Source organism: Bombina bombina, chromosome 8 (genome assembly GCF_027579735.1).
Source record: "Bombina bombina isolate aBomBom1 chromosome 8, aBomBom1.pri, whole genome shotgun sequence".
NCBI lineage: Eukaryota > Metazoa > Chordata > Amphibia > Anura > Bombinatoridae > Bombina > Bombina bombina.
The window spans coordinates 313,254,891-313,269,628 of NC_069506.1; the positions used below are offsets into that span (position 1 = coordinate 313,254,891).

Sequence of the window (14,738 nt, forward strand, 5' to 3'; positions counted from 1 at the left end):
CGCTTAACTAGCTGACAATCCTTTTTCCAAACCTTCTTGGAGAAAAGATAATATCCAAGCAATCCTGACCTTACTCCATGAGTAACCCTTGGATTCACACCAATAAAGATATCTACGCCATACCTTATGGTAAATTTTCCTGGTGACAGGCTTTCGTGCCTGTCTTAAGGTATCAATAATTGACTCTGAGAAGCCACGCTTTGATAAAATCAAGCGTTCAATCTCCAGGCAGTCAGCCTCAGAGAAATTAGATTTGGATGGTTGAAAGGACCCTGAAGTAGAAGGTCCTGTTTCAGAGGCAGAGACCATGGTGGAAAGGATGACATGTCCACTAGATCTGCATACCAGGTCCTGCGTGGCCACGTAGGTGCTATCAGAATCACCGATGCTCTCTCCTGCTTGATCTTGGCAATCAGTCGAGGGAGCAGAAGAAAACGGTGGAAACACATAAGCCAGGTTGAAAGACCAGGGCGCTGCTAGAGCATCTATCAGTGTCGCCTTGGGATCCCTGGACCTGGATCCGTAACACGGAAGCTTGGCGTTCTGGCGAGACGCCATGAGATCCAGTTCTGGTTTGCCCCAACGATGAATCAGTTGTGCAAATGCCTCCGGATGGAGTTCCCACTCTCCCGGATGAAAAGTCTGACGACTTAGAAAATCCGCCTCCCAGTGCTCTACACCTGGGATATGGATAGCTGATAGGTGGCAAGAGTGAATCTCTGCCCAGCGAATTATTTTTGAAACTTCTAACATCTCTAGGGAACTTCTCGTTCCCCCTTGATGGTTGATGTAAGCTACAGTCGTGATGTTGTCCGACTGAAATCTGATGTACCTCAGAGTTGCTAACTGAGGCCAAGCCTGAAGAGCCTTGAATATCGCTCTTAGTTCCAGAATATTTAATGGAAGGAGAGACTCCTCCTGAGTCCACGATCCCTGAGCCTTCAGGGAGTTCCAGACTGCACCCCAACCTAGAAGGCTGGCATCTGTCGTAACAATTGTCCAATCTGGCCTGCGAAAGGTCATACCTTTGGACAGATGGACCCGAGATAGCCACCAGAGAAGAGAATCCCTGGTCTCTTGGTCCAGATTCATTTGAGGGGACAAATCTGTGTAATCCCCGTTCCACTGACTGAGCATGCATAGTTGCAGCGGTCTGAGATGTAAGCGTGCAAACGGCACTATGTGCATTGCCGCTACCATTAAGCCGATTACTTCCATACACTGAACCACCGAAGGGCGCGAAATCGAATGAAGAACCCGGCAGGAATTTAGAAGCTTTGATAACCTGGACTCCGTCAGGTGAATTTTCATTTCTACAGAATCTATCAGAGTCCCTAGAAAGGAAACTCTTGTGAGTGGGGATAGAGAACTCTTTTCCTCGTTCACTTTCCACCCATGCGACCACAGAAAGGCCAGTACTACTACTATGAGACTTGGCAATTTGGAAGTTTGACGCCTGTATCAGGATGTCGTCTAAATAAGGGGCTACTGCTATGCCCCGCGGCCTTAGGACCGCCATAAGTGACCCTAGAACCTTTGTAAAGATTGTTGGGGCTGTAGCTAATCCCAAGGGAAGAGCTACAACTGGTAATGCCTGTCTTGAAAGGCAAACCTGAGAAACCGATGATGATCTTTGTGTATGGGAATGTGAAGATAAGCATCCTTTACATCCACTGTAGTCATATATTGACCCTCCTGGATCAGAGGTAGGATGGTACGAATAGTTTCCATCTTGAACGACGGAACTTTGAGGAATTTGTTTAATATCTTTAGATCCAAAATTGGTCTGAAGGTTCCCTCTTTTTTGGGAACCACAAACAGATTTGAGTAAAAACCCTGTCCCTGTTCCTCCTTTGGAACTGGATGGATCACTCCCATAACTAGGAGGACTCGTACACAGTGTAAGAATGCCTCTCTCTTTATCTGGTGTGCAGATAATTGTGAAAGGTGAAATCTCCCTTTTGGGGGGGAAGCTTTGAAGTCCAGAAGATATCCCTGGGATATAATTTCCAACGCCCAGGGATCCTGAACATCTCTTGCCCACGCCTGGGCAAAGAGTGAAAGTCTGCCCCCTACTAGATCCGTTCCCGGATAGAGGGCCGTTCCTTCATGCTGTCTTAGAGGCAGCAGCAGGCTTTTTTACCTGCTTACCTTTTTTCCATGTCAGGTTTGGTCTCCAGACCGTCTTGGATTGAGCAAAAGTTCCCTCTTGTTTATTATTAGAGGAAGTTGATGCCGCACCTGCCTTGAAGTTTTGAAAGGCACGAAAATTAGACCATTTGGCCCTAGATTTGGACCTGTCCTGAGGAAGGGCATGACCTTTTCCTCCACTGATATCAGCAATAATCTCCTTCAACCAGGCCCGAATAGGGTCTGCCCCTTGAAGGGAATGTTAAGTAGCTTAGATTTTGAAGTCACGTCAGCTGACCATGATCTAAGCCATAGCGCTCTGCGCGCCTGTATGGCAAAACCAGAATTCTTAGCCGTTAGTTTAGTCAAATGAACAATGGCATCAGAATAAAATAATTGGCTAGCTTAAGTGCTCTAAGTTTGCCAAGTATGTCATCCAATGGAGTCGCTACCTGTAAAGCCTCTTCCAGAGACTCAAACCAGTACGCCGCAGCAGCAGTGACAGGGGCAATGCATGCAAGGGGCTGTAGGATAAAACCTTGTTGAATAAATATTTTCTTAAGGTAACCTCTAATTTTTTTATCCATTGGATCTAAAAAAGCACAACTGTCCTCGACAGGGATAGTAGTACGCTTTGCTAGAGTAGAAACTGCTCCCTCCACCTTAGGGACTGTCTGCCATAAGTCCCATGTGGTGGCGTCTATTGGAAACATTTTTCTAAAAATAGGAGGGGAAGAGAACGGCACACCTGGTCTATCCCATTCCTTATTAATAATTTCTGTAAATCTTTTAGGTATTTGGAAAAACATCAGTACACACCGGCACTGCAAAGTATTTATCCAGTCTACACAATTTCTCTGACACTGCAATGGTATCACAGTCATTCAGAGCAGCTAAAACCTCCCTAAGCAACACGCGGAGGTGTTCAAGCTTAAATTTAAATGTAGAAATATTAGAATCAGGTATCTTTCCTGAGTCATTAACATCGCCCACTGACTGAAGCTCTCTTTCCTCAGCTTATGCATATTGTGAGGCAGTATCAGACATGGTTCTTAAAGCGCCAGTATGCTCTGCATTTTGTCTCACCCCAGAGCTATCTCGCTTACCTCTAAGTTCAGGTAGTCTGGCTAATACCGCTGACAGTGTATTATCCATGACTGCCGCCATGTCTTGTAAAGTAAACGCTATGGGCGCCCTAGATGTACTTGGCGCCATTTGAGCGTGAGTCCCTTAAGCGGGAGTCAAAGGGTCTGACACGTGGGGAAAGTTAGTCGGCATAACTTCCCCCTCGTCAGATTCCTCTGGTGATACATTTTTTAAAGACAGAAAATGATCTTTATTGCATAAAATGAAATCAGTACATTTGGTACACATTCTAAGAGGGGGTTCCACCATGGCTTTTAAACATAATAAACAAGGAGTTTCTTCTATGTCAGACATGTTTACACATACTAGCAATGAGACCAGCAAGCTTGGAAAACACTTTAAATCAAGTTAACAAGCAAATATAAAAAACTGTACTGTGCCTTTAAGAGAAACAAATTGTCAGAATTTGAAAAACAGTGAAAAAATGCAGTAAATCAAACAAAATTTTTACAGTGTGTATAATAGGCTAACAGAGCATTGCACCCACTTGCAAATGGATGATTAACCCCTTAGTTAAAAAAAAACGGATAAAAAAAAAAACAAAAGAGACGTTTTTTAACAGTCACAACCAACTGCCACAGCAAGCTGTGGCCCTACCTTCCCCAATAAACTACTTTGGAAAGCCTTTGGGCCCTTTAGAGATGTCCTATAGCATTCAGAGGGCCTTTGAGGGAAGCTGGATGTCACAGTTTGTAATTTTAACTGCACCAACTGTAACTTTTATACTACAACAGAGGAAATTGTTTCTAGTCAAAATTTAAGCCAGCCATGTGGAAAAAACTAGGCCCCAATAAAGTTTAATCACCAAAGCATATATAAAAAAGATTAAACATGCCAGCAAATGTTTTATATTGCAATATCATAAGGGCATTACCCCTGGGAGTAAGCATGATACCAGTTGTTATTAAATCACTGTATTCAGGCTTAACTTACATTAATCCGGTATCAGCAGCATTTTCTAGTGTTTTCCATCTCTAGAAAAAATTATAACTGCACATACCTGATAGCAGAATAAACTGCATGCCATTCTCTCGCTGAAGTTACCTCATCTGTGTAATCCCCTCAGACATATGTGAGAATAGCAATGGATCTTAGTTACAACCTGCTAAGATCATAGAAACCTCAGGCAGATTCTTCTTCTATTTACTGCCTGAGATAAAATAGCACAACTTCGGTACTATTTAAAAATAACAAACTTTTGATTGAAGAAAATAAACTAGCTATATTTAACCACTCTCTCCTACAACGTCCTTGCTTGTTGAGAGTTGCAAGAAAATGACTGGCTATGACAGTTAGGGGAGGAGCTATATTACAGCTCTGCTGTGGGTGTCCTCTTGCAACTTCCTGTTGGGAATGAGAATATCCCACAAGTAATGGATGATCCGTGGACTGGATACACCTTACAAGAGAAATGGGTTTTAAAAATTTTTTTGTCCTTAACCATTTTGTTTCTAACTCATTTTCACACCCCAGTGCTAAGCCAATTTTGAGTTTTTTTTGCAACCTATATTTAAACACTACTGTAAGTCAAATTTTAGTGAGTGACCCACACAAATTATATTTTGTTTTTCAGCAGGCCCAGCAGATTCAGATTATCAATATCAGAAAAGTAAGAGAACGAAGAAAAAATTAATAATAGGAGTGAATAAGAAAGTTGCTTAAAATTGCAGGTTTTATCTGAATCATGAAAAAAAAAAAAAAAAATTGGGTTTAGTATCCATTTAATGTTGACAATATAAAAAATGTCTGTCATTGGGTGCCAGTTGTACTCTCATTGCTACTTGGGCTGTGCAATTTAAGCCTTAATAGAAACTATGGGGGAAAGAAAAAAAAATAAACTATAGAGGAACCACAAATACTGGAGTAACTGGCTGATTCCTAGTGCTCAACACATTCCTGTCCTGAAGCAGTACCCTCAGTATTCGCCTTCATACTAGAGGTCTTCTCCAGAAAAGGTTTCTCAGATGTGGTTTGGCTCCTAGATGCCAAAAGCTCTAGAAGGAGAAGCTTGAAAACTTTGGAGTGGGTGTTAGAGAAGTCAAAACCATTCTATCACCAGCACATTTTCACATTGTTGTTTTTAAATGTCACGTATTTGGGTCTACATTAGGATAATATAGCACCAGCTATTGAGTCCTAATATGTCTGCACCAGTAATGTACAGACTTGCATTTGAAAGAAGTTTTATTTAGATTTTAAATTACTTTTGACACATTGTTTTTACCTTAATAATAAGAAGTGGTTAAACATTTCCCATTAGTACGGATCTACACTAATCAGCAGTATACCCAGTATTCACCTTCATTCTAGAGGACTTCTCCAGAAAAGGTTTCTCAGATTGGGTATGGGTCCTGGATGCCAAACCTCTGGAAGGAGAAGCTTGGAAACTTTGGGGTGGGTGGGAAGTGTTAGAGCAAAAGTCAAAAACCATTCTATCACCAGCACATTTTTTAGATTGCTGTTTTTAATGTCACATATTTGGGTCTACATTAGGATAATATAGCACCAGCTATTGAGTCCTAATATGTCTGCACGAGTAATAAACAGACTTGCATTTGAAAGAAGTTTCAGTTAGATTTTCAATTACTTTTGACACATTGTTTTCACACAAAAACAAAATCTAAGCATGTTTAAAAAATTAAAATTATGCTTACCTGATCATTTTCTATTCTTCAGATGGAAAGAGTCTACAGCTGCATTCATTACTTTTGGGAATTCAGAACCTGGCCACCAGGAGAAGGCAAAGACACCCCAGCCAAAGGCTTAAATACCTTTCTCACTTCCCTCATCCTTGTTCCCTCGGTAGAATGACTGGGGGAACAGTAGAAGAAATATCAGGGTGAAAAATGTGCCAGAACAAAAATAAGATGCCCCACAGAAAAATACGGGCGGGGAGCTGTGGACTCTTTCCATCTGAAGAAAATAAAAATATCAGGCAAGCATAATTAAAGTTTTTATTCATAAATGGAAAGAGTCCACAACTGCATTCATTACTTTTGGGAAAAGAACACCCAAGCTAGAGAGGACACTGAATGCAAAAACGGAAGGTTACAAGAGGCGGCCCATTCTGAGGGCACCAGGCCTGAAAACACCTACTCAACAAAATCCTGCTTCGTCCGAAGCCGAGGATAACTTTGAAAAAAAAGGAAAAGGTCCAAGGACATTGACAGCAGATAGTCCACAAGCCTTGCTAGAGACCGCAGGAACTAGACTCGACTGAATCAACAGCCTCCAGGAGACACCGTTGCTTAGCAGTCAGCCTCCAAACAACACACCCCTTACTAAAGAAAGGGAACAAGCTACCGTATTCTTCCACAAAGAAGAAAAGACACAGAGAAAACATGAATGTACTTGTAAAGCGCGGCTAATCCCCCTTAAGGGACTCAAGGCGCTGCTCATCTTATCAACCTCGAAAGGAGGAAGGCCCCTCACCGGGGATCCAACTTGCAACCCTCGGTTTGCTACAGCGCAGAGTAGCCACAGTGCATTAGTATGCTGAGCTAGTTGTCCAGCTTGCATAAGGAACTCCAGACCAACAGAGACCCACCAGTCTCATAGAAACAAGGGGAGGCAATGCCCAGACCTCAGAAATACAGAAACCACGGGATAAAGCTGGAGTCTGAAAAAGAGAGGATCTTCCCCTAACACAGTGCAACCGCACTATAAAAAGCAACTGAAGACGAAGGTCCCCAAGTCGCAAAAAGGAAGGCCGCGACAAGTCATGCAATTTCTCTAGAGCCCAAAGGCCCCAAGGGCAACACTAAGGGAAATGAGAACGAGAACAGAGCCACCCAAAAGAGTAGAAAGAAAGGCTAGTCTCCATAATCCTTTCAAATTAACGTTCCAGAGGACCACACCCAAGGGATGCAAAGCATCCCTAACCCAGGCAGAAAAGCAATCCCCTAAGCAAAAAGCTTGGAAAGAGACAACACCTCCTATCACCCCTGATATGGAGACGACTAACTCCCGAAAGAAGACAGAGCCTCACAGCCTTCATTTCCTAATTAAGCGGCCAAAGCTGCCAGAAAAACCGGATGATGTCCAGAGAGTCTCGACCCAAAGGAAGAAAACGTCTAAAAGGAACAAGTCCTAAAAGGACACTTCCAAAGAGACCATGAAAGGCAAAACCATAAGAACAGCGGTATGAAGGACCTAAATCCTCCAACCCCCAACGGGAAGGAACACTCTAGTTCCCGGAAAAATCGGAAACGACTGAGCATGTCGCTGCGGATCTCAACAGAGTTCCGGCCCACTAGATTGAAAGGCGAATGTGGACTGAACCAATCCCCCATGCCCCTAAGCAACTACGGACCCTCAAGTCCTCTCAGGATGCTAGCTGAAGGTTGACCCCCTGAGGCCTCAGGGGTAGTCACTCCCCAGGAGAGCTGAACTGAACCAGGCGATCCCACGCCTGACTAGTCCCAGTTAACGGAACACGGACAATATCGTAAGAACACTCCCAGGAGGTGCAGATGTGCCAGCGCCAAAGATATGGCCATGGGAGCCGTGTTGCAACCTCTGGTGGGAACAGGCCACACTCCATAGAAGGATAAGTAGCATTTGGGTTACCTGCATGCGTAGTAAGAGTTGGTGGTAGGGAACTCATCTTGTGGGAAATAGAATCCCGAGGAACAGAGCACTCTAAAACGGCATTCGGAACATAACTGATGGGCATGTGTCACCCGGGCCAATTCATATTCTTCAAAAGAAGTAGAGTCTTAATCAGAGACATCCATCTCCAAAAAATCAGAAACCTCCATAACTGGGACACCGAATAAAAAATGGACCATAAGAAAAATCTAAACGGCACCTTACACCCCAATGGCAGGGGCACTCACCCCCTCCAGAGAACCAGACACCAGCGGACCAGGATTGCTCAGTCGCCACACGATCAGGAATGCGGAAATGGAGTCACAAGGTAAACCGCGCAGTCCATGCAAAAGCGCGCCTGACCTTAAAGGCTGCGTGACTAAACATAGGCCGTTATGTTCCAAAATAGCCATGAGCAGAAGCAACACTACACAGTAGCAGACAGAATAACAAACATGAATATAAACCCCCTGTTCAATAACCCCCCTCAGGAGATATTAACCCTTAATTCCTAGATACAAAAAGGAGCCTCACTGAGAACCTATGTTAAAGTTATCCCCGAAAAGGTTGTAGCCCCTCTCGGATAAACAGCTGTAATTACAATACATCCATGATGAAAGTAAAATGAAACAATCTTACGGGAATCTACACTAATAAGGGGATTGGAGAATTTAAGCTATGAGGAGAGGCTAGTCAAACTGGGTCTATTTTCTTTAGAAAAGAGGCGCTTGAGGTGTGACATGATTACTTTATATAAATATATTCAAGGCCCATATACAGAGATGGCAGAAGCTCTGTTTATGCCAAGAAAATTGTTTGAACAAGGGGTCACAATTTAAGGTTGGAGGAAAGGAGATTTAATCTTATGCAACGGAAAAGTTTTTTCACTGTAAGAGCAATAAAATTGTGGAACTCATTACCAAAGGAGGTAGTGAATGCCAATACCCTACGCGTCTCACGCCCCCTAGTGGCGCTTAATCATAGACTGCAGGTGCATTGATGAGGCCACCTATTTATGCAAAGAGCAGCAACAGGTTAACCCCCAACTGACCACAAAAAAAGTTTAAAAACATACTTAATGCAAAGTGGAAAATAAAAAAGCAACATTGCTTGTACAATATAATAACAGTGATATGCAAAATAGCAAACAACTCACATGTGTGAATTTATACATATTTGTAAAATTTTACAATTTATGAACTAATATTTAACACAATGGTCTATAGGCAATGCTAAATACTGGAAGGTCAAAATGTTAATACCCATAATAATAATAATAATAATAATAATAATATACAAATCTATTATTCATGGGTCCTAATATTAGAAAATATAGACAAATATTATGGAATATGCTGAAATTTATGTGAATGTAAAACTCCGTCATCAATAAAATAACGGATGTCAAATTCTCTATTGATACCTGAGGGGGTTTTGGTTTGAAGTTTTAAAATCCAAAACAATTCTTTTTTTGTCAAGGATTTTATGTTTGTTAACCCCTCAAATAGGTACCCGTGCTAAATCTATTATTTGTACCAATATATCTGCTTTATTTGTAAAGTGTATGCCATTGAAATGGCTGGCAACAGCAGATTCTTTCACATAATTTTTGACACCCCTAACATGTTCTCCTACTCTTTTTCTTAACTCTCTGGATGTTTGTCCTGTATATTGATATTTACATAGGTTGCATGTCAATAAATATACAGCCCTTTGGGTACTGCAGTTAGCATAAAAATCAATATCAAAAACTTGGTTGGTGACACTAGAAGTAAATGTATGACCTTTTAGTATTAAGGCACAAGTGTTGCAGTTTCTACTACCACACCTGAAATTGCCTTTGTGTGTTAACCATCTCAGTTCTGACTCTAATCACTGCACCTGCAGTCTATGATTAAGCACCACTAGGGGGCGTGAAACGAGTAAAACAGTCCTTTTTTGTTGTCCCCTGTCTGGGAGCTCTCCATTTCTATGTGTACTAATAAAATGTGTATTTTTTATTTTCACTAGCTGAGCAGTGCCTGCTATTTTTTGTACTTTTTGTCTTGTCTCTTGGCCTGATCAGCCATCTGCTATGGCACGCCGGGTAAACTGAGGTTCCAATTGTTGCTATAAGGCTTTTTTTTCTGCACTAACTTGAGTTTTTGACCGTGTACCGGATCCCCCCTAATGCCAACACCCTAGATACATTTAAAAAATGTTTGGATACATTTCCGTCTATAAACAGAATTCATAGTTATGATTGCTAGTATTAAATGGGTCACCTTTTAGTGGGATTATTTAAGCTTAACTGGAGCTTGTAAGTATTTTAGATCTGTATAGGTTGAACTTGATAGACTTCGGATTTTTTTCAACCTCATCTACTATGTTACGCCATGGAACAGGAACACGGCCCTTCAAGGCGTGACAGATGATAGCGTCGCTTCTGCCATGGACTTGAGAGAAAAAAGCAGGCAGCGAAACTAGTCAATGCCTATTTCTTGTGGAGCTGCTAATATGAGTCGGGATGGTTTTGAAGAAAGACTCCCCCTGCATCTCCGGACTCTAACTTTCACCCATGCTCTCACTGAGAGGCTGACAGGACTACTTAAAACTCCAGTCCCATGCCAAAGAGTACTATCCTCCATAAGAGACTATCGAAAACTTATGACACTTCTCTGCCAACCTCCTGGAACGAAAGGCAAAGAATGACAGGGGGAAGAGGGAAGTGGGGGAGGTATTTAAGCCTTTGGGTGGGGTGTCTTTGCCTCCTCCTGGTCGCCAGGTTCCGAATTCCCAAAAGTAATGAATGCAGCTGTGGACTCTTTCCATTTATGAAGAAAACTGGTATTTCATTAAATGAAACGTTTCTATAAAAGTAATAAGCAGTTAAACATTTCCCCTTGGCACTGATGTGTACACTATGAATGGTTGCTGCAAACCAGGGGTTTTAAACCAGTCCTCAGGCTTCCCTAGTAGGTCAGATTTTCAGGATTACCTTGGGTGAGAGCAGGTTAATAATCAGCCCATTATTTCACCTGTGCTCCAGTTCAGATATCATGAAAATATGTCCTGTTAGGAAGGCCCAACTGTTAACTAACATCAATGCACATATACCGTCGTATTGCAAAAGTTTAGGCACCCCTGACAATTTCCATGATTTCCATTAATAAATAATTGGGTGTTTGGATTAGCAATTTCATTTTGATCTATCAAATAACTGAAAGACACTGTAATATTTCAGTAGTGAAATGAGGTTTATTGGATTAACAGAAAATGTGCAATATGCATCAAAACGAAATTAGACAGGTGCATAAATTTGGGCACCGTTGTCATTTTGTTGATATGAATACCTGTAACTACCTAGCACTGATTAATTGGAACACACAATTGGTTTGGTGAGCCCATTAAGTCTTGAACTTCATAGACCGGTGCATCCAATCATGAGAAAATGTATTTAAGGTGGCCAATTGCAAGAAGTTGTTCTCTTTGACTCTCCTCTGAAGAGTGGCAACATGGGGGCCTCAAAACAACTCTCAAATGACCTGAAAACAAAGATTGTTCAACATTATGGTTTAGGGGAAGGATACAAAAAACTATTGCAGAGATTTAAGCTGTCAGTGTCCACTGTGAGGAACATAGTGAGGAAATGGAAGACCACAGGCATAGTTCTTGTTAAGGCCAGAAGTGGCAGGCCAAGTAAAATATCAGAGGCAAAGGATGGTGAGAACGGTCAAAAACAGCCCACAGACCACCAAGACCTACAAGATCATCTTGCTGCAGATGGTGTCACTGTGCATCGTTGAACAATTCAGCACACTTTGCACAAGAAGACGCTGTATGGGAGAGTGATGCCTTGCCATAAACAGTCGCTTGAGGTATGCAAACGCACATTTGGACAAGCCAGCTTCATTTTGGAAGAAGGTGCTGTGAACTGATGAAACAAAGATTGAGTTATTTGGTCATAACAAGGGGCGTTATGCATGGCGGCAAAAGAACACAGCGTTCCAAGACAAACACTTGCTACCCACAGTAAAATTTGGTGGATGTTCCATCATGCTGTGGGGCTGTGTGGCCAGTGCTGATACTGGGAATCTTGTTAAAGTTGAGGGTTGCATGGATTCCACTCAATATCAGCAGATACTTGAGAATAATGTTGAGGAATCAGTCCAAAGTTGAAGTTACGCCGGGCTGGATATTTCAACAAGACAATGACCCAAAACACTGCTCAAAATCTACTCTGGCATTTATGCAGAGGAACAAGTACAATGTTCTGGAATGACCATTCCAGTCCCCAGACCTGAATATCATTGAAAATATGTGGGGTGATTTGAAGCGGGCTGTGCATGCTCGGCAACCATCAAACCTAACTGAACTGGAGATGTTTTGCAAGGAGGAATGGTCCAAAATACCTTCATCCAGAATCCAGACACTCATTACAGGCTATATGAAGCATCTAGAGGCTGTTATTTCTGCTATAGGAGGCTCTACTAAATATTGATGCGATATTTCTGTTGGGGTGCTCAAATTTATGCACCTGTCTAATTTCTTTTGATGCATATTGCACATTTTCTGTTAATCCAATAAACCTCATTTCACCACTGAAATATTACTGTGTCCTTCAGTTATTTGATAGATCAAAATGAAATTGCTAATCCAAACACCCAATTATTTATAGATGAAAATTATCAGGAGTGCCTAAGCTTTTGCATACGACTGTATATGTTGAAATAGTAATGTTAGGACAGAGATATTTATAAATGCTAACACAATTGAAGCATAATGAGCCATTATATAAACACAAACCTTAGTGTTTTTAGAATAGCGGTGAAGCCAGTCAATGAAAGTGGCATATTCAGCATTGGGCAGTTTATCCAGGAGTTTTACCAAAGCCTGTGCAGCACTCAGACGGTAGTCGGACTTATCTGGAAACTAGGCACAAGTAAAAGAAACATATTGCATAAGTGAAATAAGACAAAAGTGCTTACTGGGCATGTCAGACACCACCTAGGTTTATTACTACTTTTTGTTGATTCTAACTATTCAGAATTGCCTGGATGATAAAGTTGTTGGTTTTTTTTTTTGTTTTGTTTTTTAAATATAGAAAAAGTGCTGAACAATAACCAAACAATGAAAAAAAAACAATAAAAGTGAAATATAAGTGTGAATATATTTTTTGATTTTCCAAAAAGGATATGGGGATTATTTGCATAAAAGAGTGGTCTGTCCCTTTAAGGCCAAAGGGGTAATTCCTCCAGCGCTCTCTCTCAAAAGTTTGCTAACTTACACAGCTTAGCGGTGGGACGATCTTGTTAAAAGTGTATATTGTCTTTATGTCCTATATACTTAAATACAACCTTTTAAATATTCATCTTGAAGCAGTTTTCCTGTCATTACAACCTACCTGTCTGGAAACCTAGAGCTGAGTTATAAGCTCTGTAATGTGTAAAATTCCATGAATAATCAGTTTGCTTTCCAGACAGTACTCACTATTGTGTGTGTGTCTTTTCCTTTTGAGATACAGCGCTGGAGGAATTACCCCATTGGCCTTAAAGGGACAGACCACTTATGTAAATAATCCATATATTCCTTTGGCAAAATAAAAAAAATATATTCACTTATATTGTTTCACGCTATTGTTTTTGTATTGATTTAATTATTTGGCGTGTGTATAGTTTAGTGCGAACTGTTACTTTATTATCGGAATAAACAAACGATGCTTCAAAAGCTTGTGTTTTTATAGCAGCACATTTTTATATCGTCTTCCTATATACTACAGGATATTTCTCCTCTGTGAAAGTCAAAGTGAGCTAAAATAGACTGCACCTTGCAGGACGAGTATGGATTTTTTGTTCCAGTTGCTGTTTAGTCTCATAAAATAGAATACAGTACGTGTATACTGTGCACGCAGTGAAGGATGTGCGTCCACTTAGATTAAGGCAATTTAGATATAGTTCTTAAGCTGTATGACTTCCGTCCATATTTTGAGGCATTTTAGTTGAAAGAAGGCATATGGTTTAAGAAATGTCTACATTATCTGGATCTAAGTGGACACACATCCCTCCCTCATCAGTGCAAAGTGTACACATACGGTTACTATTTACACTGAGACTTCACTTTATATTGTTTATATGCCATATTTCTTGTTTATTTTCAGTGAAGTGCCTATCTAGATTTTGTTACATTAACGTCAGTTTGCATAGTTATCAGTGTTGCACTGCTCTTCTCACTATTCATATAAAAAACAATCAAAAAATAAAAACACATGCACATTCTATACCGGTTATCTTATGCAGCTAAAAGAAAGTTTAAACTTTTATTCATTGCAAATTAATCCACCATTTTCCATGTGTTGTGTAAATTAAACATGTTGGGTCAGTTGTATAATTGAGCAAGAATATAGAAGCATTTAACTGCTGAATACGTTATTAGGATGAAGCAAAGGATTAACCGTCAGTCACTGATATGTCCCATTAACGGTCAGTCACTGATATGTCCCATTAACTGTCAGTCACTGATATGTCCCATTAACTGTCAGTCACTGATATGTCCCATTAACTGTCAGTCACTTATATGGCAACACTATTTCATGTCATGTAGCGCTGCAGATATGTGCATGCCACCTATCTAGATATCGCTTCAACAAAAATTAAGATGAGAATGATGCAAATTTGATAGAAGTAAATAAGAAACTTTAAAAAAAAAAAAAATTTCTCTATCTGAATCATGAAAGAAAAAATTTGTGTTTCATGTCCCTTTAAGACAGGTGCTCCGTCTAAAGCCACAAACTGCGTACCTTGACACAAATGTGTTGCAGCAGGATGTGCAGCACGGGAAAAGCCACGTCCTTCAACTCATCCACCAAGAAACTGCAGAAGAGACGGTGAGATTAT

At 41.0% G+C, this 14,738-nt stretch overlaps 1 protein-coding gene across 1 annotated transcript in view; it reads right to left on the minus strand.

Moving 5' to 3' along the window:
• NCAPD3 (non-SMC condensin II complex subunit D3) overlaps positions 1–14,738 on the minus strand; it is a 273,275-nt gene that overhangs the window by 229,863 nt on the left and 28,674 nt on the right. Inside the window, exons 9-10 of the mRNA XM_053691510.1 lie at positions 14,642–14,714; positions 12,652–12,777 (exon numbers count right to left, since the gene is read on the minus strand). Of these exons, the coding sequence (XP_053547485.1) occupies positions 12,652–12,777; positions 14,642–14,714 (199 nt within the window). The remainder of the gene's footprint in view (positions 1–12,651; positions 12,778–14,641; positions 14,715–14,738) is intronic.